Below are 26,132 nucleotides of genomic sequence, written 5' to 3'. Positions count from 1 at the left end.
AATAGATTTTTTTAAAATTAAAATCTATGTTTTTATATTTTAACCTAACCTATTTAATTTGATTTGGATGGGAAAATTCAAAATTAAAGTGCATTTAAGTCGAGTCAAGACGATCGAAGACCAAATCAAGCAATGTCATATTAGATTGAAGGGTTGAGTCAAGTCAACTTAGACTAAAGGTCAAGTTGAATTGGCTTAAGTTGAAAAATCGAGCTCAACGATTCGAGTCGAAGGGTCTGTTAGAATTAATTGACGAATTAATTCTATTAGTGACTCATTTGAAATATTATGATGGGCCCAATTGTGATTTAATAAAATATAAAGACTTATTGGTTATTATTATGGGAAGTGATAATAAAATAAAATAAAGATAAAGATAAAATAAAAACCAACTTGATGGACGTTGGTTTATAAAAGGAATAAGGGTTCTGTCTCTGGCCATAAGGTTCTTTTCACTGTAACCCATCAAGAACGTGTGAGAAGAGAAAGAAAGGCAAAGAGATAGATTGGGAAACGGTGGTTGAAGAGCACACAATATTATAAATTGAAGAACGCATATTCACAGGATCTCTCATGGATCAAGATTAGTGCTCTATTATGTTTTATCGAGTGAGAATTATAAATCTTAAAGATCCTTAATTAATTTTACATGTGGTATCAGAGCCTATGTTGTAGGATTTATGATTCTCCTTTTATGATGTTTGTTTCCGTTTTTTTTTTATGAACCCTAATTCAAGTTTGAAGGGTTATTTAAGTGTTCCGCTGCTTTAAAATAGAATATGAATGCCATGTTGGAAACGAGAATTGATTCTCGTTGCTGGAATTGCGTGTGTGATTAAACTGCAAGTAGAATGGGTGCCTAATTGAATTAGAAAAGTTTTTGTACATACTTGAAAGAAATTCACGTAAAGCTTTGCTATGTCAAAGGCATGAACCTTTTATTTGGAATTAATAGAATGTGTTTCATCGTACTGCGTGCATTTTTTTTTCCTCACATGAAGAAGTCGGTTTTTTACGTGGATTGCAAACCGCTTGTTTACTGTGGAATGGAGTGTGGGAATGGTAATGTGTGAACATGAATGGAATGAACTGCCAATGCGTGAACGTGCATCAGAAAAATGCGTAATGTTTTTATTAGTTTATCTCACTAATAAAATTAATATTAATTATTTTATTTATATAAATAATTAATAATTTTATTTTAATTTGCAATAATATTCATGTTTGTTATTGTTAAATTAAAATTAATGAGTATGCTATATAAAGTTTATAGCAATTAAATGTGTATTTATTTATTTGAAATTAAGTATGATAAATTTTGTTAGTCACCAAAGTGGCCAAAATTTTAAAGTTTATATGATTTCAAATTATTAATGTTTTTTTTTTTTATTTTAATTACCCATAGTATGGATGCTAAATTATGAATAATTAAATTTATGGGTTAATTAAAATTCATTAATTATAAGACATTTAAGGATCGCCCAAAGGTTGATTAATTGTTCTCATAATTAATGAACATAATTGTAGATAATTTTTTATGCGTCACTAGTTTTATTTATATACCCAAAGGTAATAGGTGATTCTAGTTGATGCATATTTTAATTATCAATAATGTTATAATATGATTAGCATCATTATGCTTATGTTTGTATATTATTGGATCTCCCAAAGGAGAACATTAGTATGCATAGAATGATTGTTTATATCTGAATCTGTTTTTTACGTTTAGTTTTATGACTCAAAGCATTAATGTTAGGCATGTGTTAATTGCAGTCTCTGTTCCGGTATCTTTACACGCGCATGCTTCGTCTGTTCCAGTCTTTAATGGGTTGAATTTCCCTGACTGGAGTGAGCAAGTTCAATTTCACTTAGGTGTGTTGGATCTTGATCTAGCTCTTCTAGTTGAAAAGCCGGCTGCTATCACGGATGCTAGTAGCAATGAAGAGAAAGCCCATTACAAAGCTTGGGCAAGATCAAATAGACTTAGCTTAATGTTTATGAGAATGAGCATAGCAAGTAATATAAAGTCAGCTCTTCCCAAAATTGGTGACGCAAAAGAATTTATGAAATTTGTGGAAGAGCGCTCCCAAACTACTGATAAGTCTCTCGCTGGGACACTGATGAGTACGTTGACCACTATGAAGTTTGACGGTTCGCGTACTATGCATGAGCATGTGATCGAGATGACAAATATCACAGCAAGACTTAAGTCTTTAGGAATGGTAGTGGATGAATGTTTTCTCGTGCAGTTCATTCTGAACTCATTACCGTCTGAGTATGGTCCGTTCCAGATGAACTACAACACCATGAAAGACAAGTGGAATGTGCATGAGTTGCACAGTATGCTAGTTCAGGAGGAGACCCGACTGAAGAACTTAGAAAACCACTCTATTCAGTATGTGAAGAATCAAGGTGCTGTTGGAAAGAAAGTTGCTAAGAAACATGGAAAGGGTAAAGGACCACTGAAGATTGACGAGTCCTCAACCAAAATCCAGAAGAAAAATGACAAATGTCATTTATGCGGGAAGTCTGGACATTTCCAGAAGGATTGCATAAAGCGTAAGGCTTGGTTCGAAAAGAAAGGTGAACATAATGCTTACGTATGTTTTGAATCAAACTTACTGAAGTTCCCCATAATACGTGGTGGATTGATTCTGGATGTACGACTCATGTTTCTAATGTGATGCAGGGATTTCTTACAACCCGAACCATAAACCCAAATGAGAAGTTTGTCTTCATGGGCAATAAAGAGAAAGTTCCAGTGGAAGCGGTCGGGACTTATCGTCTAATCCTCGACACTGGATATCACTTAGACCTTATGGATACTTTTTATGTACCTAGTATCACTAGGAATTTAATTTCTTTGTCTAAGCTTGATATTGTTGGATATTCTTTTAAGTTTGGGAATGGTTGTTTCAGTTTGTTTAAGCGTACTTTTATGATTGGATCTGGTACACTTTATGATGGTTTATATAAATTGAATTTGGATAATTTATATGCTGAAACTCTTATGACTTTGCATCACAATGTTGGCACTAAACGTAGTTTAGTGGATGAACGATCTGCTTACTTGTGGGATAAACGTTTGTGACATATTTCCAAAGAAAGAATGCAAAGATTAGTAGAGAATGAAATCCTTCCGGATTTAGATTTTACTGATCTGAATGTATGTGTGGATTGTATTAAAGGCAAACAAACTAAACACACAAAGAAAGGAGCCATGAGAAGCACTCAGCTTCTTGAAATCATACACACCGATATATGTGGTCCGTTTGATGTAAATTCTTTCAATAAAGAGAAGTACTTCATCACCTTTATTGATGATTTTTCGCGTTATGGACATGTCTATCTACTGCATGAGAAATCTCAGTCAGTAAATGTCTTGGAAGTTTATATAAATGAAGTGGAAAGACAATTAGACAGAAAGGTGAAAATCGTAAGGTCTGATAGAGGTGGTGAGTATTATGGAAGATATGATGAAAGTGGACAACACCCTGGTCTGTTCGCTAAGTTCCTTGAGAAACGTGGTATTTGTGCTCAATACACAATGTCAGGCACATCACAACAAAATGGTGTATTAGAAAGGCGTAATCGAACCTTAATGGATATGGTTAGGAGTATGTTAAGTAATTCATGTTTACCTGTATTATTGTGGATGTATGCTTTAAAGACTGCCATGTATTTGTTGAACATGGTTCCTAGTAAAGCTGTTCAAAAGACTCCTTTTGAGTTATGGACGAATAGGAAACCCAGTTTGAGACACCTGCATGTTTGGGGTTGTCAGGCAGAAGTAAGAATATACAATCCGCAAGAAAAGAAACTGGATGAAAGAACAATCAGTGGATTTTTCATTGGTTATCCAGAAAAATCAAAGGGGTATATGTTTTACTGTCCTACCCATAGTACTAGAATCGTTGAAACTGGAAATGCTCAGTTCATTGAAAATGGTGAAACTAGTGGGAGTGAAGCTTCACGAAATGTGGAGATTAAGGAAGTTAGAGTACAAGTTCCTATAACTAGTACTTCTTTATCAAGAGTTGTTGTTCCACATGTTGTAGAAACTCACAACAATCAAGAAGAACAACAAATTAATGATCCCGAGGTTAATAATGAACCGATAGTAGAACAACCACAAGAAATAGTATTAAGAAGATCTCACAAAGATAGAAAGTCTGCTATTTCGAATGATTATGTGGTTTATCTACAAGAGTCAGAAAATGACTTAAGCATTGATAATGATCCAATTTCTTTTTCAGAAGCCATTAATGGTGATAATTCTGATAAGTGGTTAGATGCCATGAAAGATGAGCTTAAATCAATGACACATAATGACGTATGGGACCTTGTGGAATTGCCAGAAGGATGCAAGAGAGTTGGGTGTAAATGAGTCTTTAAGATTAAGCGTAACTCTCAAGGCAATATTGAACGATACAAGGCCCGTCTTGTTGCCAAAGGTTTTACTCAGAAAGATGACATTGACTATAAGGAAACATTTTCGCCTGTTTCTAAGAAAGATTCTTTTAGAATTATCATGGCATTAGTAGCTCATTATGATCTTGAGTTGCATCAAATGGATGTTAAAACTGCTTTTCTGAATGGGGATTTAGAAGAGGATGTCTATATGGACCAACCGGTGGGGTTCGCTGAAGAAGGAAAGGAGCACATGGTGTGTAAACTTAAGAGATCGATATATGGACTTAAACAAGCTTCTCGGCAATGGTATCTTAAGTTCAATGATACTATTGTGTCCTTTGGATTTAAGGAAAACACCGTTGATCGGTGTATATATCTGAAGGTCAGTGGGAGTAAGTTTATATTTCTGATTCTGTATGTTGATGATATCTTGCTTGCGACTAATGATCTTAGTCTATTAAGTGAGACTAAGAGGTTTCTCTCTAATAACTTTGAAATGAAAGATATGGGTGAGGCATACTATGTGATTGGAATAGAAATATTCCGTGATAGATCACAAGGACTGTTAGGTTTGTCTCAGAATGCATATATTAATAAAGTTTTAGAGAGATTCAAAATGGATAAATGTTCAGCATCTCCTGTTTCAATACAGAAAGGAGACAAGTTTAGTCTCATGCAATGTCCAAAGAATGATTTGGAACGGAAACAGATGGAAAATATCCCTTATGCATCTATTGTTGGGAGTTTGATGTATGCTCAAACCTGTACGAGACCATATATTAGCTTTGCAGTTGGTATGCTTGGTAGATACCAAAGTAATCCAGGTATGGAGCATTGGAAAGCTGCAAAGAAAGTTTTAAGATACCTACAAGGAACAAAGAATCACATGCTTACTTATAGAAAATCTGATCACCTTGAGGTGATAGGTTATACAGATTCAGACTTTGCCGGCTGTGTGGATACAAGAAAGTCTACATTTGGTTATGTGTATCTTTTAGCCGGAGGAGCGATTTCATGGAAAAGTGCGAAGCAGTCTGTCATTGCTGCATCCACCATGGAAGCTGAATTTGTGGCATGCTTTGAGGCCACAGTTCAGGCTAATTGGTTGCGGAACTTTATTTCAGGACTTGGAGTAGTCGACAGTATTTCCAAGCCGCTGAAAATTTATTGTGATAATTCCGCAGCAGTCTTCTTTTCTAAAAACGACAAGTATTCTAAAGGTGCTAAACATATGGAGTTGAAATACTTTGCTGTTAAAGAAGAAGTTCAGAAACGTAAAGTGTCAATAGAACATATTAGCACAGATCTTATGATTGCTGACCCTTTAACAAAAGGGTTACCGCCCAAATTCTATGCTGGTCATGTAAAGAATATGAACATTATGTCTACTAGTGAATGTTAAATGTTGAATGTTAATGTTTTTAATGTTTATGTGACACTTTGAGCTCCCTAATGTATAAATTTCTGAAATCTGTGTTTTCTTCTTTATGTTTATGCATGCAAATTATGATGAAGAAAACAAATTATGTTATGTTATTACTTTGTAAAATGACATTATGTTTGAACCCATTATGGACTTCTCGTTTTTAAGGTCATATTAAGGAGAAAAGGATGATATAGTAGTACATGGAAGGGATCATGTCGATCAAATGATGTGTGACCGCCATGACTCTTATTATTTCTGTATCTTTAATTATGAATAATGATGGAACCAATTTATGCAAGGTCTTTTATTGCGCATTATGTTTATGTATTAAATCACATAATGTTATGACATCATATGAGTCGAGTGGGAGAATGTTAGAATTAATTGACGAATTAATTCTATTAGTGACTCATTTGAAATATTATGATGGGCCCAATTGTAATTTAATAAAATATAAAGACTTATTGGTTATTATTATGGGAAGTGATAATAAAATAAAATAAAGATAAAGATAAAATAAAAACCAACTTGATAGACGTTGGTTTATAAAAGGAATAAGGGTTCTATCTCTGGCCATAAGGTTCTTTTCACTGTAACCCATCAAGAACGTGTGAGAAGAGAAAGAAAGGCAAAGAGATAGATTGGGAAACGGTGGTTGAAGAGCACGCAATATTATAAATTGAAGAACGCATATTCACATGATCTCTCATGGATCAAGGTTAGTGCTCTATTATGTTTTATCGAGTGAGAATTATAAATCTTAAAGATCCTTAATTAATTTTACAGGGTCAACTCGAGTCGGTTCGAGTCAAAGTATTGAGACAAATCAATTGAGGTTGAAAGTCGAGCTTAGTCGGTCAGTGTCAAAAGTTGAGTAGAGTTGACTTTAAGTTAAAGGTCGAGTCGGGTTCGTCCCAACTGATAGTTGAAACGAATTGACCTAATATGAAGGTCGAGATGAGTTGACCCAGGTCAAAGGTCGAGTATAGTGGGCTTTGGTTAAAGGTCTAGTAAAGTCAACATGGATTGAAGGTCGTTGAGTTGACTTGAGCTGAAGGCCTAATTGAGTAGATCCTAGTCGAAGGCTGAGCTTAGTCAATCATGACTAGAGGTCAAGTCAAGCTTTCTAAGGTCGAAGGTTGAGCTTAGTTATCTTGGATCGAAAGTTGAGTCAAGTTGTCTCGATTGAGTTGAGTCTTCTTGAATCAAAGGTTGAGCTGAGTTGTCATGTCTAATCGGCTGAGACTGGACATCGGGACGAGTATATTAGATCAATCTCATTAAATTTAATTCAATTAATAAATTGATTGCAATCTAGATTTAATGAAATTTGAATTGGATTAAAAAAATCCAACTTTATTTAATCTAGTTAAAATACATTGGGATTATAAATGGAATCTATTTATTATATTTAGATTGAATCTAAATTGAATTTTAAAAATGCTGGGTGATTGGGTAAAATATAAAAACATGATAAAAGCCGAAAAAGAATGGAGAATAAAAAATTAGTTAAGAATATTTAAAAGTAATTACATAAATATTAATAAATATTAATCATGAATTTTATCAGGTTAAAACGAGCAACAAGAACAATTATAATAATCTAAAGTTGATAAAATTCAATTTGTTTTATGACAAATTGGTATAGTTAGTGGATGTTAAAAGTCGTCACAGTTGGCCCAAGTTAAAAGTCGAGTAAAGTCGACTTGGGTCTAGTAGAGTCAGTATGGATTGAAACTCGGGTCGAAGGCTTAGTCGAGTAGGTCCTAATTAAAGGATGAACTTAGTCGATCGTGTTGGAAAAACTCCAAGTGTGAGTCAAAGTTCCACATTGGGTAGAAAAGACAAAGTTAAACACTATATAAGATTAAAGGTCCATAACCCCATTGTCTTAAAGTTTTGGGTTAGAAGTGATGTCAAATGTCTTATATGTGTAAGACTAATGTCATATATATAAAATCGTTATTATTAGATATTAAAAGAATAATTAGCAGAAAAAAACACAATTTTAATAAAAGGAAAGTATAAGAGAAATTGTGTATAAAATTATTACAAATAAAATTGCTCCACTTATATTAAAAACACAAAAGAGGTTAAAATATAGGATGAGGAGGGAGTCAATTTTGTTCCAATATGAGTTTACAATTGTTGTTGAACTTCACATTTTGGAGGGTGGTAGCCAATTGTTGGGAGGGTGCCACAATATGCACAAGTTGCAAGGTCCTCAACGACCAAAGTTGTTGGGGAAGCTCAAACAAATTAGGACAATCTTTAATGTGCAAAAGTTGAAGACAAGGCATTGCACCTTCTTCTAATTTCCATGACTTTATTTGATCCAATCCTCTCATATGAAAGACTTGAAGTTTAGGAAATTCTCCATTGCCAACATCAATATTAAGCAGTACACCAAAGTGTTCTAACAGTTTCAAAATTTGAAGGTTGGGAAGTTGACTTAGTGTCTTCATCAAAGGGCTTGCATCCCCCTCTATCGATTCAAAGGTTATCTTGGTAAGTTTTGATGGAAAAGCATTGGTGTCTGATGGAAGACGTCCTGCGTTAAATGCTTTTAGAGTAAAATGGCTTATGTTGACTACACTAGAAAGTGAAATTACCTCACCAAAACTATGAAATACTGGCCCCCTAGGTCTTAAACCTAATTTTACCAACCTAGGAAATATGCCACTCTTGAACAAGGAAATAATTTCTGAAACCCCATGGAACAACTGAAGGGTTCGGAGATTCTCAATTATAGTTCCGTTAGGCAACATAGGTAAAACATCTCCCCGTTCTAAGTGAAGATGTCTCAGTCGTTTCAGCTTCCAAATTTCACTGGACACTGTCTTTGCATAGATTACAAATAGTGTTTCTAAATTCGAAAGGTTGCATATGCATGCAGGAACACTGATGACACATATTTTCAAGTATCTTATATGGATCATCCTCTTGTAATGGTGGGAAAAGGAAACATAGTATGCTGGATGAAAACTACCAATAACTCGGGCTAACATTAACCTTTTCACAAAATCATTCACAGACTTACCTAGGTCAGTAAAAATGATCATAGAGCGAGTGCTTGACATTGATTTTTGAAATGACACAGCAGAGATATTAGACTGCGGTTGGCACTGCAGGGACAACCTACGAGGATTGGTATCGCTCAATGTGTCAATATTGGACGTTTTCCAAACCTGTAGAAACTTGCTGGATTCGCTCTCTGATATGCAGAGATCACGGAGAAGATCATGAAGCTGACATATCTTCACACCCCCATCAGTCCTCCTACGAGTCACTTGCACTAAGCTTCGATCCACAAGTTCATCCAAGTAAAAGTCAGCTACAACTTCAGGCTCTGCGTCTTCATGCGGTTTCACGAACCCTTCTGCTACCCACAGTCGGATCATTTCTCTTGCATTCATCTCATAATCTTCAGGATACATTCCAAAATATAAAAAACAAGGCTTTAGTCTTAGAGGCAAGTTGTCGTAACTCAACCTCAATATATCCATCACCTCACTCTTATCCTCAGTAGGATGCCATCTCATTTTCTTCATTCTCGACCACTCTCTTTCTGACTTCTCCTTCATCGCATACACCCCACCTAACACCACAATCGCAAGTGGTAAACCCCCACAACTTTTCGCAATGGATCTACCCAAAAGCTCTAAATCAGAGGGGCACTCTTCACCTCTAAACACCTTTTTACAAAATAGTTCCCAACTTTGATCTTCGGTCAGGAACGGAAGATCGTATGGAGAAGTGGTTCCTGAATAGCGTGCAACATCCTTGTTACGACTTGTGATCAATATTCTGCTACCTCTTTTCTCATCTGGAAAGGCTCCTTTTATGTCATCCCATACCCGGGTTTCCCAGATATCATCGAGCACTACCAGATATTTCTTCCCCTTCAACCCTTTGGCTACCTCCTTCTTCAGATCCTCCTCGCTTAAATTTTCCGATGCAGAAAGATTCAAACTCCTGAGAAGACTTAGAAAAAGCTCCTTGGGTCTGTAATCATTAGACACATTACCCCATGCACGACAAGGAAATAACTTTTTTACATTGTCCTTGTTAAAGATCTTACGAGCAAGAGTGGTTTTACCCAGTCCTCCCATTCCTAATATAGAAGCAACATTAAGACGCACATAATCTTTCTGGAGTTGTTGAATCACAATGTTGGAATCATTCACTAAGCCCACTACATCTTCTTCCTCCACATTAATCCTCCTCTTGCGGCGCCATTCTGTTGTAACTGCTTCTTCGCTTTGGAACTCACCTTCTTTGATGCCATACCTCTCCTTGTTTTTATAGATCTCATCGATACGACTCTTGATCTCCTCTATCTCAGCATCGATTTCATGGGGCACAATGAATTTTTCTTTGAAGTGGAATAATCGACACAATTTGTTTCTACGTTTGTGTTTGGCGATGTTGAGAATGTATGTGTCCACCACATCTTCTGCTCTGTAGGCGACATCTCTTATTTGGGTCACCACTTCTTTCACCATTGCGTCTTTGTACTTCCCCTCTGAGCTCCTCAAGAAGATATCCATCAACTTCAAGTCATTATGCAAGGACTTAACTTTTCCTTCCACACCAGAAAGAAGCTTTATTTCACTGACAAGTAGTTGTGACAAGTTCTGCACCAGGAAGCTAACAACACTTTCTGCCATTTTTATTATATCTGTATCCAATTATATGAGCATGGATTAAATTATAGCAGTTGTTAACATTTATAAAATCATTCTTATTGTCAATTATTGTACATGCAAAATTTAACATATAGAGAAAAGAAGACGAAAAATATGATGTCAGCAAAATTCTTGATATTACTATGTGTCAAGACTTATTTGAAAACTTGATTTTTCCTTTTTTGTTTTTGTTTAGAGAACTATATTATACTGAATTTACAAAACTTAAATAGAAAGGTTAATTAACAACGGAATAAAAAGTTAACATCTAATTAACAAATTATAAACTATTTAAATTAATTGTTACTTGAAACATGAGAAAAAAAACTTGAACAAACGCCAAATTATTATATATTTCAATAAGTTTAATCATTATGTTGTGTATGTTGGTTTTATACAATAGCAGAAAATTATTATATATATATATATATATATATATATATATATATATATATTATAGTACTACTACTTACAAAATTTTAATATTTATATTCATTTGAATTAGTTGATCTGTTATATTTATAACGATATTCTAATGACTATTACATAACTTTTTCAAAATAGGATTTTATACACAAAAATTTATCTATATGCTATTATTACAATCAATCAAACATCTTAGCCATAGTTAAAATTAGCAACCTAAATAAGAAGCAGAACCAAAATCAAAAAGAAAAAGCTACTTAAATTGTCATATTCAGTAGTCCAAAAGGTATAATTTATCTCTTGTTTTACTCTTCTTAGTACCGAACAAAATTCTAAAGCTCCCTTATCACATCACAATCTGTTTAAAACTGTTTTCCACAATGTTCTAGTGCATATCATATAAGAATCTTAATTGCAAGTGATAATTTTTTCTACTATGGCTACTTTTAGGTTCACTCACATATATCTAAATCTCTACAATACAATTCATGTAACTTTGAGTGATTTGGCACGTAATCTAAAAATTGTTCCTCCACTACTATAACTTTGCAGTTAATGTTTTCACATTTCTGAAAAATACTATTTTAGTTGTGCAAGAATAGCATATAGAATATGAAAGAAAAGAAGCTAAAACAAATGAAATAACACTCAACTTACCTTCTTAATCAGTTATAGTCCTCAAGTTCGACCTTCTTCACATCTTCTGCATAATCTGCTTTCTCTGCCTCCACAATATATCTGCACTTTACCTCCTTTCACAATTCAAGCAAGATATTACGGTTACAAGATTCAAAATCACAATGAATATAAATATGTCATACCTACCTCTACCCTAAAAATCCTTTTCTTCTACCAAGTTTTCAAACTCCATATCCCTCCAAAGATTCGAATGTTATGGATGTACCTAAAAAATATACGATATAATAATAATCATGCTTCTAACTCACAATGCATTTAAAAGTTTGACAAGAACACATACAAGTTGAGCCAACCTAAACCTGATTCCAAACCTCATTTCCACTTCTTGTGTTTTTACGTGTTAAAACGGAAAATGTGGACAAAATTAATGCAGAAGAGTTTAGATAACTGAGGAACAAACATATATAGTGTGGATGTAGAGACTTGGATTTTCCAAAACTCAAAATCTACCCAATATATATAGAGAAGGAATTGATTCTTACTTGTAGAGGAGAAAGTCCACAACTTTAAATTTAAATGCTTATATATTACGTTAAGGAAATGACTTAATAATTAGGCAATTCCTTTTAACATCTCGCAAATAACTTTAGGGAATCATTAGACTTTATTTAATTGGATATTTAAAAAAAGAATTTAGTTTAATTTTCGAATTAAATGTGATTAAATTCATATATAGTTAATTTATATAATATTATTCTGATTCTTAAATAATATCTTGTCATTTATAATTTAGCTATCTTTTCATTTCGTAAGTATTATTTTTATCTTTTCATTTCTAACTCATCAATGATATTTATTTCTTCAATCTTATTCAACTCAGTAAACTCACTCATTTCATTTTCATTATATAACGATTATTACAAGAGAAAAACAAATTGAGGGCAAAAGGGAATAAAGTGATATTCAGACTTGTAATTGGAAGTTAAGGATAGAATATTTATTTACACAGGGAAAAAAGAGGACATGGTGGGAAAGGATATATCTTAGAGGAGAGATAGGAAAAAGAATAAACTTATGGGAAGATGTATATGTTGGTTTGATAATTGTCTCGTATTATATACAAATTCTAATTATTAGATGATCACAATGTTGGGAAATCACGCATTAAAAATAATAATCTCTTCAAGCGGAAGTACACCCACAAGTAAAAGCAGAAAAATAAATAAAAGCACACAGAAAATTTAACGTGGTTTGGTTCGGCACCTCAAGGCCTACATCCACAATCACTCAACAAGAAGTATTATTTTTATGGACCAAAAGTGCAAACCCTTCATAGTGCAATTTTTCTAGCAAAAATTGTAAACTTTCAAATGACACACAACTACCCAAGCCCCTCATACACCCAAGAGACCTATTGAGTTGTGGTGACAACTCTAAAACCAACTCTTTACTACAACTACCCAAGCACCTCATACACCCAAGAGACCTATTGAGTTGTGGTGACAACTCTAAAACCCACTCTTTACTTTTATAGTATTTTTCTGCTACTCTCTTCTTCATATTACTCGATGTGGGACTTTAGTGAATACCCACTTGAGAACCAACATATCCTCCCTTCACTCTCACATGCTATGGAACAAACATTTGACACACCACCAACAGATATGCTTGAACCACTCTTGCTATTAGTGATCCAACAGATCTGCTTGAACCACTCTTGTCACTGGTGATCTGCACGGACTCACTGACGATGACAATCTTTCCCCATCATCGACCATCACCGCCTTGCATATCAGACTCGTTGTCGGCAACTTTCACATCATTGTCACTAACAATTCACTAATACTCAAGGGGAATCCATCATAACACCACCTTGGTCAAGCCACGACACTGTCACAACACAACGAAGCATCGTGTGAGTCATGCAAAACACCACCATTGGACATTTTGAGCTCCACACTCACCATGCAGATCCAACATTATCAAACATCGCAGTCTACTAGACACAGCAACGCAGATTTGTAAGCCGTAGAGCACTTTCTCCACGCACATGTCGCAAACCATGACTCACACGGATCAGATCTCCATGGTACATCACTCATTAGGCCATATGAGCACCATTTGCAACCTCCTTCGTAGATCTGGGAGCATCTCACCACACATGAACTCCACTCTCTTCAAAGGACGTTGATACTAGTCAATATGTCAAACTGCTCATCTTTCTCCCTTGATTAGAAACCCTTTGTCAGAACTGGACGTTGATACTAGTCAATATGTCAAACTGCTCCTCTTCCTCCCTTGATTAGAAACCCTTGGTCAGAACCTCAGCTCTGATACCACTGTTGGGAAATCACGCACTAAAAATAATAATCTCTTCAAGCAGAAGCATACCCACAAATAAGAGCAGAAAAAATAAGAGCAGAAAAATAAATAAAAGCATGTGGTTCGGCACCTCAAGGCCTACATCCACAACCACTCAACAAGAAGTATATTATCACCTAAATGCAATTTTTCTGGCAAAAATTGCAAACCTTCATACAATTTTTATGGACCAAAAGTGCAAACCCTTTATAGTGCAATTTTTCTAGCAAAAATTGCAAACTTTCAAATGACACACAACTACCCAAGCCCCTCATACACCCAAGAGACCTATTGAGTTGTGGTGACAACTCTAAAACCAACTATTTACTACAACTACCCACTCTTTACTTTTATAATATGTTTCTGCTACTCTCTTCTTCATATTACTCGATGTGGGACTTTGGTGAATACCCACTTGAAAACCAACACACAATTAGGGAGTTCACATTAATTAGTGTAAAATTAATCTTTTACACCACATTCAAGAAAAATTATGAAAAAAAAAGGCGGTAATAATTTTGTAAATATGTTAAATTTATTTATGTTGAACTATTTGGAACCTAATTAGACATTTACGACCTGATTCTAAGTTTAACGTAAAAGTAGGTATGTACGTCAAGTTATACGTGAGTTTCATCTGCATTAAATATCTTAATACGTGAGTTTCAAAAGTCTTGTCACAGTTCTTCAATCTTAGATTATTGATGTAGGATTCCAATCTCCCTTTGTATTTGCTGATGCTGACAATCTTCTCAAACGGTCAACTCACTCGTTTCATTTTCAGGAACAAGTTATAAAAGTTGTATGATATGAAAGAAAAAAAGTTGATCAGTGAGTTAAACATAAAAATACAAAATAATGACCACGTCATTCACTTCACCACAAAAATTAAAAAAAAAAATGTTCAAATTGGTAAGATAGTTTGAAAGGTTTAAATCATGTTTTATTTGAAATAATTTAGTTGATACAAATTTTTACATAATAAAAATGTTGGATGAGTTTAATTGATTTTTTTTTCTTTTTTTCCCCTTGGTATATATTACTCTTTTTCACAATTTTTGTTTTTATTTTTACGTTGTCATCGAGTAGTATAAATCAAAGGTTTTGAACATGAAGAAAAAAATCCCCCTAATCAGAAATAGTCTGCAGACAAAATGAAAATAAATTAAACTTGTAATTCACTTAATTGAGAGGTTTAAGTTGACATGTGCCTAGGAATTACTTATCTGAGTTACCTACAAGTTATATCTACAATATTTGCAAAAGAAATTACCTAATAGTTAAATCTGAAAAGAAGAAGAAGAAAAAAATAACTAAATACATGTAATCACTTATTATTAGATATTAGTGGGAGTAAGCACAATTTGAATAAAAGGAAAGTAGAAGAGAAATTGCGTATGGAATTAATACAAATAAAATTGCACCAGTTATATTAAAAACACAAAAGAAGAGGTTAAGGGAGTGAGATTTGTTCCAATATGAGTTTACAATTGTTGTTGAACTCCACATTTTGGAGGGTGGAAGCCAATTGTGGGGAGGGTCTCACAATACGCACAAGTTGCAAGGTTCTCAACGACCAAAGCTGTTGGGGAAGCTCAAACAAACTAGAACAATCTGTAATGTGCAAATGTCGAAGACAAGGCATTGCACCTTCTTCTAATTTCCATGACTTTATGCTATGCAACTTTCTCATATGAAACACTTGAAGTTTAGGAAATTCTCCCTTGCCAACATCAATATTAAGCAGCACACGAAAATAGTCTTCTAACAGTTTCAAAATTTGAAGGTTGGGAAGTTGACTTAGTGTCTTCATCAAAGGGCTTGCATCCCCCTCTATCGATTCAAAGGTTATCTTGGTAAGTTTTGATGGAAACGCATTGGTGTCTGATGGAAGACGTTGAATGTCAAATCCTCTTAGACTAAAATGGCTTAGGTTTACTAGATTAGATAATGAAATTACTTCACGTAACAAATCAGGTACTTCCCTATTTATTAAATCTAATTTTACCAACCTAGGAAATATGCCACTCTTCAACAAGGAAATCATTTTTGAACCACAATAACGGGACAACACAAGGGTTCGGAGATTCTCTAATATAGTTCCGTTAGGCAACTTAGGTAACATACCTCTCCCTTCTAAGTGAAGATGTCTCAGTCGTTTCAGCTTCCAAATTTCACTGGACACTGTCTTTGTGTACCGTACAAATAGTGTTTCTAAATTCCAGAGGTTGCATACGCAAGCTGGAACACTGATGACACATATTTTCAAGTATCTTATATGGATCATCCTCTTGTAATGGTGGGAAAAGGAAATGTAGTAGAATGGTGGAAAAAAACCATGAATAACTCGGGCTAACAATAACCTTTTCAAAAAATCATTCATCAACTTACCTTGTTTAGTAAAAATGATCACAGAGCGAGTGCTTGACATTGATTTGTGAAATGACACAGCAGAGATATTAGACTGCGGTTGGCACTGCAGGGACAACCTACGTGGATTGGTATCGCTCAAGGTGTCAATATTGGACGTTTTCAAAACCTGTAGAAACTTGTTGGATTTGCTCTCTGATATGCAGAGATCACGGAGAAGATCATGAAGCTGACATATCTTCACACCCCCATCAGTCCTCCTACGAGTCACTTGCACTAAGCTTCGATCCACAAGTTCATCCAAGTAAAAGTCAGCTACAACTTCAGGCTCTGCGTCTTCATGCGGTTTCACCAACCCTTCTGCTACCCACAGTCGGATCATTTCTCTTGCATTCATCTCATAATCTTCAGGATACATTCCAAAATATAAAAAACAAGGCTTTAGCTTTGGAGGCAAGCTGTCGTAACTCAACCTCAGTATATCCATCACCTCACTCTTGTCCTCAGTTGGATGCCCTCTCATTTCCTTCATTCTCAACCACTCTCTTTCTGACTTCTCCTTCGTCGCATACACCCCACCTAACACCACAATCGCAAGTGGTAAACCCCCACAACTTTTCGCAATGGATCTACCCAAATGCTCTAAATCAGAGGGGCATTCTTCATCTCTAAACACCTTTTTACAAAATAGTTCCCAACTTTGATCTTCGGTCAGGAACGGAAGTTCGTATGGAGAAGTGGTTCCTGAATAGCGTGCAACATCCTTGTTACGACTTGTGATCAATATTCTGCTACCTCTTTTCTCATCTTGAAAGGCTCCTTTTATGTCATCCCATACCCGGGTTTCCCAGATATCATCGAGCACTACCAGATATTTCTTCCCCTTTAGCCATTTGGCTACCTCCTTCTTCAGATCCTCCTCGCTTTTTTTGTTCAGATCCTCCTCGTTTTTTTCAAATTCAGAAAGATTTAAACTCCTGAGAAGACTTAGAAAAAGCTCCTTGGGTCTGTAATCGTTAGACACATTACCCCATGCACGACAATGAAATAGCTCCTTTACATTGTCTTTGTTAAAGATCTTACGAGCAAGAGTGGTTTTACCCAGTCCTCCCATTCCTAATATAGAAGCAACATTAAGACGCACATCATCTTTCTGGAGTTGTTCAATCACAATGTTGGAGTCATTTACTAAGCCCACTACATCTTCTTCTTCCACATACATCCTCCTTTTGCGGTGCCATTCTGTTTCTTCGCTTTGGAACTCACCTTCTTTGATGCCATACCTCTCCTTGTTTTTATAGATCTCATCGATACGACTCTTGATCTCCTCTATCTCAGCATCGATTTCATGGGGAATAGTGAATTTTTCTTTGAGGTGGAATAATCGACAGAGTTTGTTTCTACGTTTGTGTTTGGCGATGTTGAGAATGTATGTGTCCACCACATCTTCTGCTTTGTAGGCGACATCTCTTATTTGGGTCACCACTTCTTTCACCATTGCGTCTTTGTATTTCCCCTCTGAGCTCTTGAGAAAGATGTCCATGAATTTCAATTCATTACACAAGGACTTAACTTTTCCTTCCACACCAGAAAGAAGCTTTATTTCACTGTCAAGTAGGTTTGACAAGTTCTGCACCAGGAAGCTAACAACACTTTCTGCCATTTTTATTATATCTGTAACCAAGTATATGAGCATGGATCAATTTATAGTGGTTGTTAACATTTATAAAATCATTCTTATTCTCAATTATGGTACATGCGAAATTTAACTTATAGAGAAGAGAGGACGAAAAATATGATGTCACTAAAATTCTTTATATTACTGTGTCTAGAGTTATTTGAAAACTTGATTTTTTTTCTTTTTGTTTTGTTTAGAGAACTATATTATACTGAATTTACAAAACTTGAATAGAAAGGTTAATTAATGAATAGAAAGTTAACATCTGATTAAAAAATTACAAACTATTTAAATTAATTGTTACTTTAGACATGGGAAAAAAACTTAAAGAAACGCCATACTATTAAAGTATAATCTTCTTTTTTATATGATGTAAGCTTCTTTTTTTTGAATTGTGATATAATTAATTATCATGCTAGTTTATTTAAAATCCATTTTACAGTAAACATTATTTTTAGAAAGGGTATCGGTATATCTTTTTCAATAAGTTTAATCATTATGTTGTCCCTGTTGGTTTTATACAATAGCAGTAAATTATAACATATATATATATATATATATATATATATATATATATAATAGTACTACTACTTACAAAATTTTAATATTTATATTCATTTGAATTAGTTTATCTATTATATTTACATCAATATTCTAATTATATAACTTTTTCAAAAATAGGATTTTATACACAAAAAATTACCTATATTTTTTTGTTACAATCAATTAAACATCTTAGCCATAGTAAAAATTAGGAACCTAAATAAGAAGCAGAACCAAAAGAAAAAAGAAAAAACTACTTAAATTGTCATATTCACTTTCCTTCTATTGCAGAACAATTGGAGCACTTTGCAAGTTATTTTCAACTAAAAAACTACTTGAATCATCATCATATTCTCTTAGTCCAAAAGGTATAATTTATCTCTTGTTTTACTTTTCTTAGAGTGTGTTTGGTTTACGTATACTAACGTGATTATAAACTTCTAACACAAAATCTAATATGGTTGGTCTTAAAATCAATTTAAAACTAAAAAATTCACTTTTAAAAGAAGCTACAACATGAAATAGATTCAATACAATCAATTTTCAACGCAACTCTAACTAAACATGCACTTAGTAACAAACAAAATTCTAAAGCTCCCTTATCACATCACAATCTGTTTAAAACTGTTTTCCACAATGTTCTAGTGCATATCATATAAGAATCTTAATTGCAAGTGATAATTTTTTCTACTATGGCTACTTTTAGGTTCACTCACATATATCTAAATCTCTACAATACAATTCATGTAACTTTGAGTGATTTGGCACGTAATCTAAAAATTGTTCCTCCACTACTATAACTTTGCAGTTAATGTTTTCACATTTCTGAAAAATACTATTTTAGTTGTGCAAGAATAGCATATAGAATATGAAAGAAAAGAAGCTAAAACAAATGAAATAACACTCAACTTACCTCTTAGTTATGATCATAAATATGCCATACCTACCTAAAATTCGTCTTCTTCTACCAAAGATTTGAATGTTATGGATGTGCCTACGAAATATATACATAATATAATAATCATGCTTCAAACTCACAATAAATCTAAAAATTTGACAAGAGCACAATACAAGTTGAGTAAACATAAACCTGATTTGAAACCATATGACAAGTAAATATCATTTCCAGTGCTCGTGTTTTTAACGAATGTATAAATAAAATTAATGCAGAAGAGTTAACTGAGGAACAAACATATAATGTAGATATAGAGGCTCGGATTTACCAAAACTCAAAATGTACCAAGGAATCGATTCTTACTTGTGGAAGAGAAGGGCACAACTTTAACAAAGGTATAATGCTTAGATATTGTGGTAATGGTAAGGAAACATAACTTCAAAGTTAGGCAATGACAATTCCTTTTCTACATCTTTTGCAAATAACCCTTTATTTAATAGGATCATGTTTTTTAAAAAAATAATTTAGTTCAATTTTGGATTTAAATGTGATTAAATTCATATATATTTAATTTAAATAATATTAGTATTTAATTCATATATATTATTTGTTTCCTTTTTCTTTTCTAACTCATCAATATATTTCTTCTTCAGTCTTCTTCGGGTCAGTCAACTCACTCATTTCATTTTCATTATATAAATGTCGGATGATTCTGATTGAAAATAAATTAAATTTATAAGTTAGTTGTGAGGTGTTCACATATGCCTATGGAAATAAATGAAACATAACTATAAAAGTACGGATAAGATGATTTAGTCAACGATTGTTCAACCCAACTTTTTGTATAGTTCAGAAAGTTCTATTAAAATGGTACTTTTTTTCTTTCTACAAAAAGTGGGTGTAACCATGAGATTACATAAGCAAATTACTTTTCGAAAACACTTAATCTGCTTTGCATTAATGAAAGGAAAACTACCCATAAATTATCATTTCTTATGAATTTGAACTAATAAATAGTAAATGAAATATTTAAAACTGTTATCAAAAATGCCCTAAGCCTCCAACCTGTAAAACATCTTCACTTTAATTCCTATCTCTTCATTTTCATCGAATCTTATGTAACACTTACTTTGAATAAAACAGGTTATTAATATTTTCAAAATAAAAAAAATGCGTACTTTTATAACTCAAATATGATTCAAAATTCATATCATAAATTTTATGCTTTTGGACATATCCTAATTAAAAGATCTTAAACTATAGTACAATCCCCCGAAGACAGTGCATGGCTTTACTTGCATAAAAAAAACATTCCTTCCATCTTAAACTAAGTTAAAATCGTGTAAAAAGATAAATCAAATCATAAGGTAAGTACAGTTTTGATTTTGTATACATTAAAGACAAATTTCCTTCAGAACATAATTTTTTCCACACAATAGAATCACACTGGAAAATATCATTAATCTCTGACAGCAACCCAACATGGAGGTACAAAAACCTGACTCAAAAAGGTCCATAAGAAATAATCCAATTCTATTCAGTTCTCATGTTTTCACTGACCAAATTGGAAATATGAACAACATCCTAAGAATGATGCAAAATGAAAAACGACAGATTGAACAGACTATATAATATGAATCTAGTGACTTGGATTTACAAAAACTCCAAATCTACCAAATATACAGAGAAGGAAAATGACCTCCAGCATAAAAAAAGCCCGGTACCCCTTTTCCTCCAGATATGAAATATATTTATATATATAAGCCCCCCTCTTTCGCCCCTCAAATGCTGTCGAAGGAAATAAAAGATAAATAATGAAAAGAATACTGGCAGAAAACTACCGAAAAATCATCAAAATAATGATCCCTTCTCTTTTGACTTTTGCAGCACAATTTTCCAAACCTTCTCAATAAAACCAGCAAGGCTTGGGAGAGACACGGTACAAAACTTGTGCTATTGCAGCTGTTTTTCAGCTTTCCTTCCAATTCCCCTTTTCATCAAGATAAATCCTTAGATTGGTCAACAGATGCCTCCGGTACCAACTTGCCTTTGGTATCATTTGACTCGAAATCTGTATCTGGATCAAAGAAGAGGCAAACCGCGGCACAATCATCAACCTTGCAAAAAGGATATTTTGTCCTCCATGACTGAACAGCTGACTCAACCAGTGCTCTAGCAGCAGTAGACCGTGGAGCAGATGCTACAATGTCCACCACTTCTTCATTTGATAAAACATCCCAAATCTGCTCAAAGCAATCAAACAGTTTAAAACAGTTATAATATCTCCAACTACGAGACAACTCCAACAGGGAACTCTTACTCTCTCAAAAATCAGAAGCTCAATGGCAGGATGCAACATATGCTATATATGGTTAAGGAAGAAGTTCTCGGAAGTTTCAGGGGAAGCTCATCTTTATAATATCATTAAGTCAAGATTGTTTTACTCAACAATTTTGCATTTTTTTTCCTTCTAATATGAATTTCTTTTGCTTTTACAAAATGCTACAGTAATTTCCATCCATCTATTCAAGTATATCACAACAGAAAATTATATCTCATAACCCAGTTAGGTGCACAAAAGATGCCAGGATATCAACTGCTAGACAACAGTCTGAAACATATTTAATTGCACGACAATATGGAAAATATAAAATTTCAAGCTACAGCATAATAAGGACGATGAGAGAAAAAATATATATTGATGTAAGCAACGAGGTCTCCAAAAAGCTCAACTGTTTAAAAATTCCAGTTCGAAAGAGGGTACAAATAACGTGCATGTCTGTATATAAACATGGGTTTTTGAGATACAGCTGAATAAAAAATATGCATTATTCATAAAGCTTTTGATATTTAGAAAGTTTGGGGTTAACTATTTACATTAGTAATAATTACTCCCTCCCTCCGACCCTAATGACCCTGTTCAGAAAATTTGTTGTCCCATTTTACAAAGGTGAATAATGCATTAATTATTATTTTTTTCCTAAAATACCGCTATAAATATCTGAAAGGAATGGGATAAAGTTTTATTATCCTAATCTGATTTGAAAATACAAGTACTCATGAATATCAAAGTTCTAATAGTCTAATTTAGCTATAAATATGATAAATAAAACAAATTTTGGAAAAGCAATAGAAAAAATACTAACCAATTTGTTATTTTCAACTAAAAATTTGTTAAAAGTGAGTTAGTTTAAAAGATCTTATAAATAGGGACGGAGGAGTAATAAGTTTTACATGATAAGTGGTTAGCTTAAACAGTACGATGTCAATTTAAAGGCGGTAAACTTGCAAATTTAGTTTTTCAACTAACTTAACGTTGCAAATTGCAGTTCAATTGCTATTTAGAGTCCTATTCATATTTTCAGTCTAGAATTGGCTGAGTACAAATACGATTTTGAAATGAATCGGTTTCAACAAATGTAGATCATAGAAGACAGAATAAAAAAAATAAAAAAAAATAAGAGTCCCTTAAGGCCTTACCCCATCTGTCGCTAGCACAACAAATTCATCCTTCTCGGTAAGGTGGTGATATGAGATATCTGGAACAGAAATCAATCCAAAGTCTTTCAGGCAAAAGTCTCCAAATGCACGAGCCATAGCAAGACCAGGGAAATCAGAGTTAGGCAGCCAAACTCGAGACACCTCAGGTTCATTCTGAAGGGAAAAAACCCTTCCTCTACGAAGCCTAATTCTCTCTTCTTCCCCTACGTAAAAACAAGCTCGTATCATCCATACAGAGATATACCTCACTGACTGATGTAGCAGAAATCAAAACAAATGCCAATTCATAAAGAAAAGAATAATAATAATCAATTTGTTTAGTTTCCTTTTAACACGACATATGCTAAAACAAAGGGTCTGATTGTTTTCTTTTTTGATAACTAATTTCTATTTTTTTATTAAGTTAAAATACTTGTTCGATAAGAGTAATTTTTTTTAAACAGCTTTGAAAACTGTTGTCTTTTCGGACTTCTAAAGTTAAAAAGGAAGAACATTTCTTCTCATGTCTTCTCCCAACTTCTGCTTTCTAAAATTAGATTTTGAAAATTGTTTTATTAAATAGTTTTGAAAAAAGAAAAACATTGTAAAGAATTTAACAAACACACACAGCGAAGGACGGAGGAGAGAGAAAGAAATGTACTTGGAAGATTTGGCTTAAGGTCAACGGTCAACTGAACAGCAATAAGAGAATCATCTTGATCTCTGGTAGCCAAAATAGCTCTCGAGTCCCCAATATTTCCAATAATAAGGTCCAGCCCCTGAAAGACCATAAGAAGTAAACCAAGTGTAAATAACAAACAAGGAAATGATCAAGAAAACAGTACATTGTAATTTATATTTCTTACTTGCTTGACCAAGGTAACTGCTGTAGTCCCACTACAAAAGCAGTCAATATCAGGATGCATTTTCAGTTCTTTGTCCATGAGCTTACAAGCTTTCAGATAAGACTCTTTCAATGTCAATGTAATATCTGTTTCATCAAATTCATGATAAGTGGGGCAAGTTTTCTCATCCACCAGTCTAAATCCATTCCCTTCAGATTTATAACTTCCGTTGGCACTGCTATGATCACTGACTCCATCTCTATTCTTATGATGCAAATCCCATTGGGCATTAAGCTTTAAAGGAAAAGAATCCCTAACTTTCCTCGCAACTTTGTGGCCATAAGGTCCGTGACCATCAAAAACACCACAAAAAATGGTGTCTTCCTTGGAGCAAAAGTTCTGCACAAGGAAAATAGACAAAGTTTTGTGCACACTATCAACATATATATCATTAGTCTTATAGCAGACTGTAACAACAAACTGTGAGTATCTGAAAACTCAAAAGAAACCATGAAAGATGTGTTAGGTCTAACTCAAACACAAAAGTTAACTCGAGGAGAGGGGACATTTCTAGTTTTATGAGTATTCCGGCCATGTTTTTAGCTGATGAAGAACATTCTTACAAAATAATTAAAACTAGTTTCTGTAAAATTGATGTATCCCATTCAAAATGGGTTGAAGTGGGATGAGGTGGAGAACGCCAATATCTATTAGAGAGAAACAGACGGAGGAATTGAGGACATGACTTGACACTACTAACTACCTAAGAAGATTGATGAGTGTTTGGAAAAGAAATGAACATAGGTAAAGGTCAGACAAAGGTCTACATGGCTCCACATATCAGCTCATATTTAAAACACTAAATCATGCACAATTGATCAAGCTGAAAGATATGCTAAATAATAAAAAAAAATGAAGGCATTTCTAACCCGTTCATTAATTTTTTAAAAAAGAAAAAACCTTCCAAATAAAGCAGAACACCTCCTCAAGTTTGGCTCCCTTTCAAATATATAACTTTTTAACTTCCAAAATGGAGAAAAATAAAAAAGCCTTCATTTCTATAGGCGCAAACCGAAAGTATACAAGTATACAAATCCAATGTTAAAGGAGTAACATCCCAAATCAACATTCATAGAAGGGGAGGGGAGGGACTAACCTCCCACACAAGCATAGCATCTTGGTTGATCCCTTTTCTTCCTTGCTTACAAAACATGGATGCAACCTCGCTTGACCCATTGGAGAACATCCTCCCAGGCACTCTGAAATCAAAGGACGAGGAACCCCTCAACCTCCTCCTCTTCCCATCCGTATTGGAATCAGAAAGAAGAGGAGGGGAGCTACCACCAGCCCCAACCTCCGAGATGCACGATCCCATGCCCAGTGCCCTCACAATGTTCAGAAAACACTCGAAACCCGCCAAACACTCCGAATCAGAACCTCTGGGCTCCCCCACCATATCCGTCCCATACCTATTCAGAACCTCCACCGCCTGCCATCATCATCATCATAACCATTTCAGAAAATCACAAATCACGGCACCACACGTTCAGATTCAGAAAAAAAAAAATAACACTATCAAGCGCGAAAAAAGAAACAATTAGAAACGGAACCTGAGTCATGATTGCAATGAAATCCGATTCGATCGAATCAAAAGAGAGTCAATAGCGTATCCACCTATGCAGCAGTATCCTTGTCGAAAAGCGCGTGAATCAGAACTGAAAACGCGTAATTCAAATACAGTAAAATGAAACCGTGAAATCAGAAAAAAGTGAATCGAGAGTCTCGATCCAGCGCTCTCTCCCTTTCTCCTTTGATGCCCTGAGAATCACTCGCGAAAACCGATAACCGAATCGAGGAATGCAACAGAAACCTGGAATGAAGATGAAATGAAAGTGGCGTTGGTGCTGGTGTTGGTGCTGTTTGTGGAAAACGAAGAGGGTAGCGCTACCGTCACGAGCGGGTGCGTCACCGGCAGGTGGTGATGGCTTTGGACCAATGGGTGAGACAAGAAGACAAGTTTTGTTTCTCCGCCACGAAAAATAAGGAATATATTGGTTGAGGCAAAATAAGAGAGTGGATCAGAACGACAACGTGTAATAGCAGAGTCTCAGATTAAAAAAAAGGCAAAAACAAAACAAGGTTGTGATAAATAACACTGACACGTGGCTTGGACGGTGCCGATTATTCCGTTTCTCGGAAGTGGATGGATAGGATTATACAATCATAAAAACATATAATCATTATTTTTTACTAGTGTAAACACAGGCGCTATCGCGCCTGTGTGTGTATTTTTTAAATATGAATGATATTATATTAGTAGATGATAATAGTATAATGTTATTAAGTTAATATATAAAATAAATGTATA

General features: G+C 34.3%; 2 protein-coding genes across 13 annotated transcripts; both read right to left on the bottom strand.

The window, feature by feature from the left end:
• Positions 1–7,885: 7,885 nt before the first annotated feature.
• Positions 7,886–19,711, bottom strand: LOC114186262 (disease resistance protein RPP13-like). Of its 12 annotated transcripts, none has more exons than XM_028074319.1 (4): positions 19,635–19,711; positions 19,458–19,538; positions 17,607–17,997; positions 7,886–10,129 (listed from the first exon to the last, which is right to left on the bottom strand). In XM_028074319.1, the coding sequence occupies exons 3-4, from the start codon at positions 17,984–17,986 to the stop codon at positions 7,957–7,959; spliced, it is 2,553 nt and encodes an 850-aa protein (XP_027930120.1). In that variant the 5' UTR covers positions 17,987–17,997; positions 19,458–19,538; positions 19,635–19,711; the 3' UTR covers positions 7,886–7,956. The 12 variants fall into 12 exon arrangements, with proteins under 12 accessions (XP_027930120.1, XP_027930119.1, XP_027930113.1 ...); XM_028074318.1 differs by lacking the exons at positions 17,607–17,997; positions 19,458–19,538; positions 19,635–19,711 and adding exons at positions 11,611–11,691; positions 11,779–11,857; positions 11,933–12,067 and having other exon boundaries at positions 7,886–10,520; XM_028074312.1 differs by lacking the exons at positions 17,607–17,997; positions 19,458–19,538; positions 19,635–19,711 and adding exons at positions 11,611–11,705; positions 11,779–11,857; positions 11,946–12,067 and having other exon boundaries at positions 7,886–10,520.
• A 1,133-nt stretch (positions 19,712–20,844) lies between these two features.
• Positions 20,845–25,854, bottom strand: LOC114186265 (probable protein phosphatase 2C 33). The gene is made up of 7 exons (XM_028074323.1): positions 25,635–25,854; positions 25,375–25,479; positions 24,921–25,253; positions 23,786–24,163; positions 23,581–23,698; positions 22,920–23,143; positions 20,845–21,682 (listed from the first exon to the last, which is right to left on the bottom strand). The coding sequence occupies exons 2-7, from the start codon at positions 25,381–25,383 to the stop codon at positions 21,437–21,439; spliced, it is 1,308 nt and encodes a 435-aa protein (XP_027930124.1). The 5' UTR covers positions 25,384–25,479; positions 25,635–25,854; the 3' UTR covers positions 20,845–21,436.
• Positions 25,855–26,132: the final 278 nt, after the last annotated feature.

Source organism: Vigna unguiculata, chromosome 5 (assembly GCF_004118075.2).
Source record: "Vigna unguiculata cultivar IT97K-499-35 chromosome 5, ASM411807v1, whole genome shotgun sequence".
NCBI classification, from domain to species: Eukaryota; Viridiplantae; Streptophyta; class Magnoliopsida; order Fabales; family Fabaceae; genus Vigna; species Vigna unguiculata.
This window is presented reverse-complemented; position numbering and strand designations above follow the sequence as displayed.

Bases quoted from the DNA above. Each gene is read 5' to 3' on its own strand.
- LOC114186262 (XM_028074306.1), bottom strand. From the start codon at position 17,986: ATGGCAGAAAGTGTTGTTAGCTTCCTGGTGCAGAACTTGTCAAACCTA.
- LOC114186265 (XM_028074323.1), bottom strand. The intron at 24,164-24,920 runs GTTAGTCCCTCC...TTCCTTGTGCAG, and splicing joins ATGCTATGCTTGTGTGGGAG to AACTTTTGCTCCAAGGAAGA. The intron at 21,683-22,919 runs GTAAGGCCTTAA...TGCTTTGAGCAG, and splicing joins TTGTGCTAGCGACAGATGGG to ATTTGGGATGTTTTATCAAA.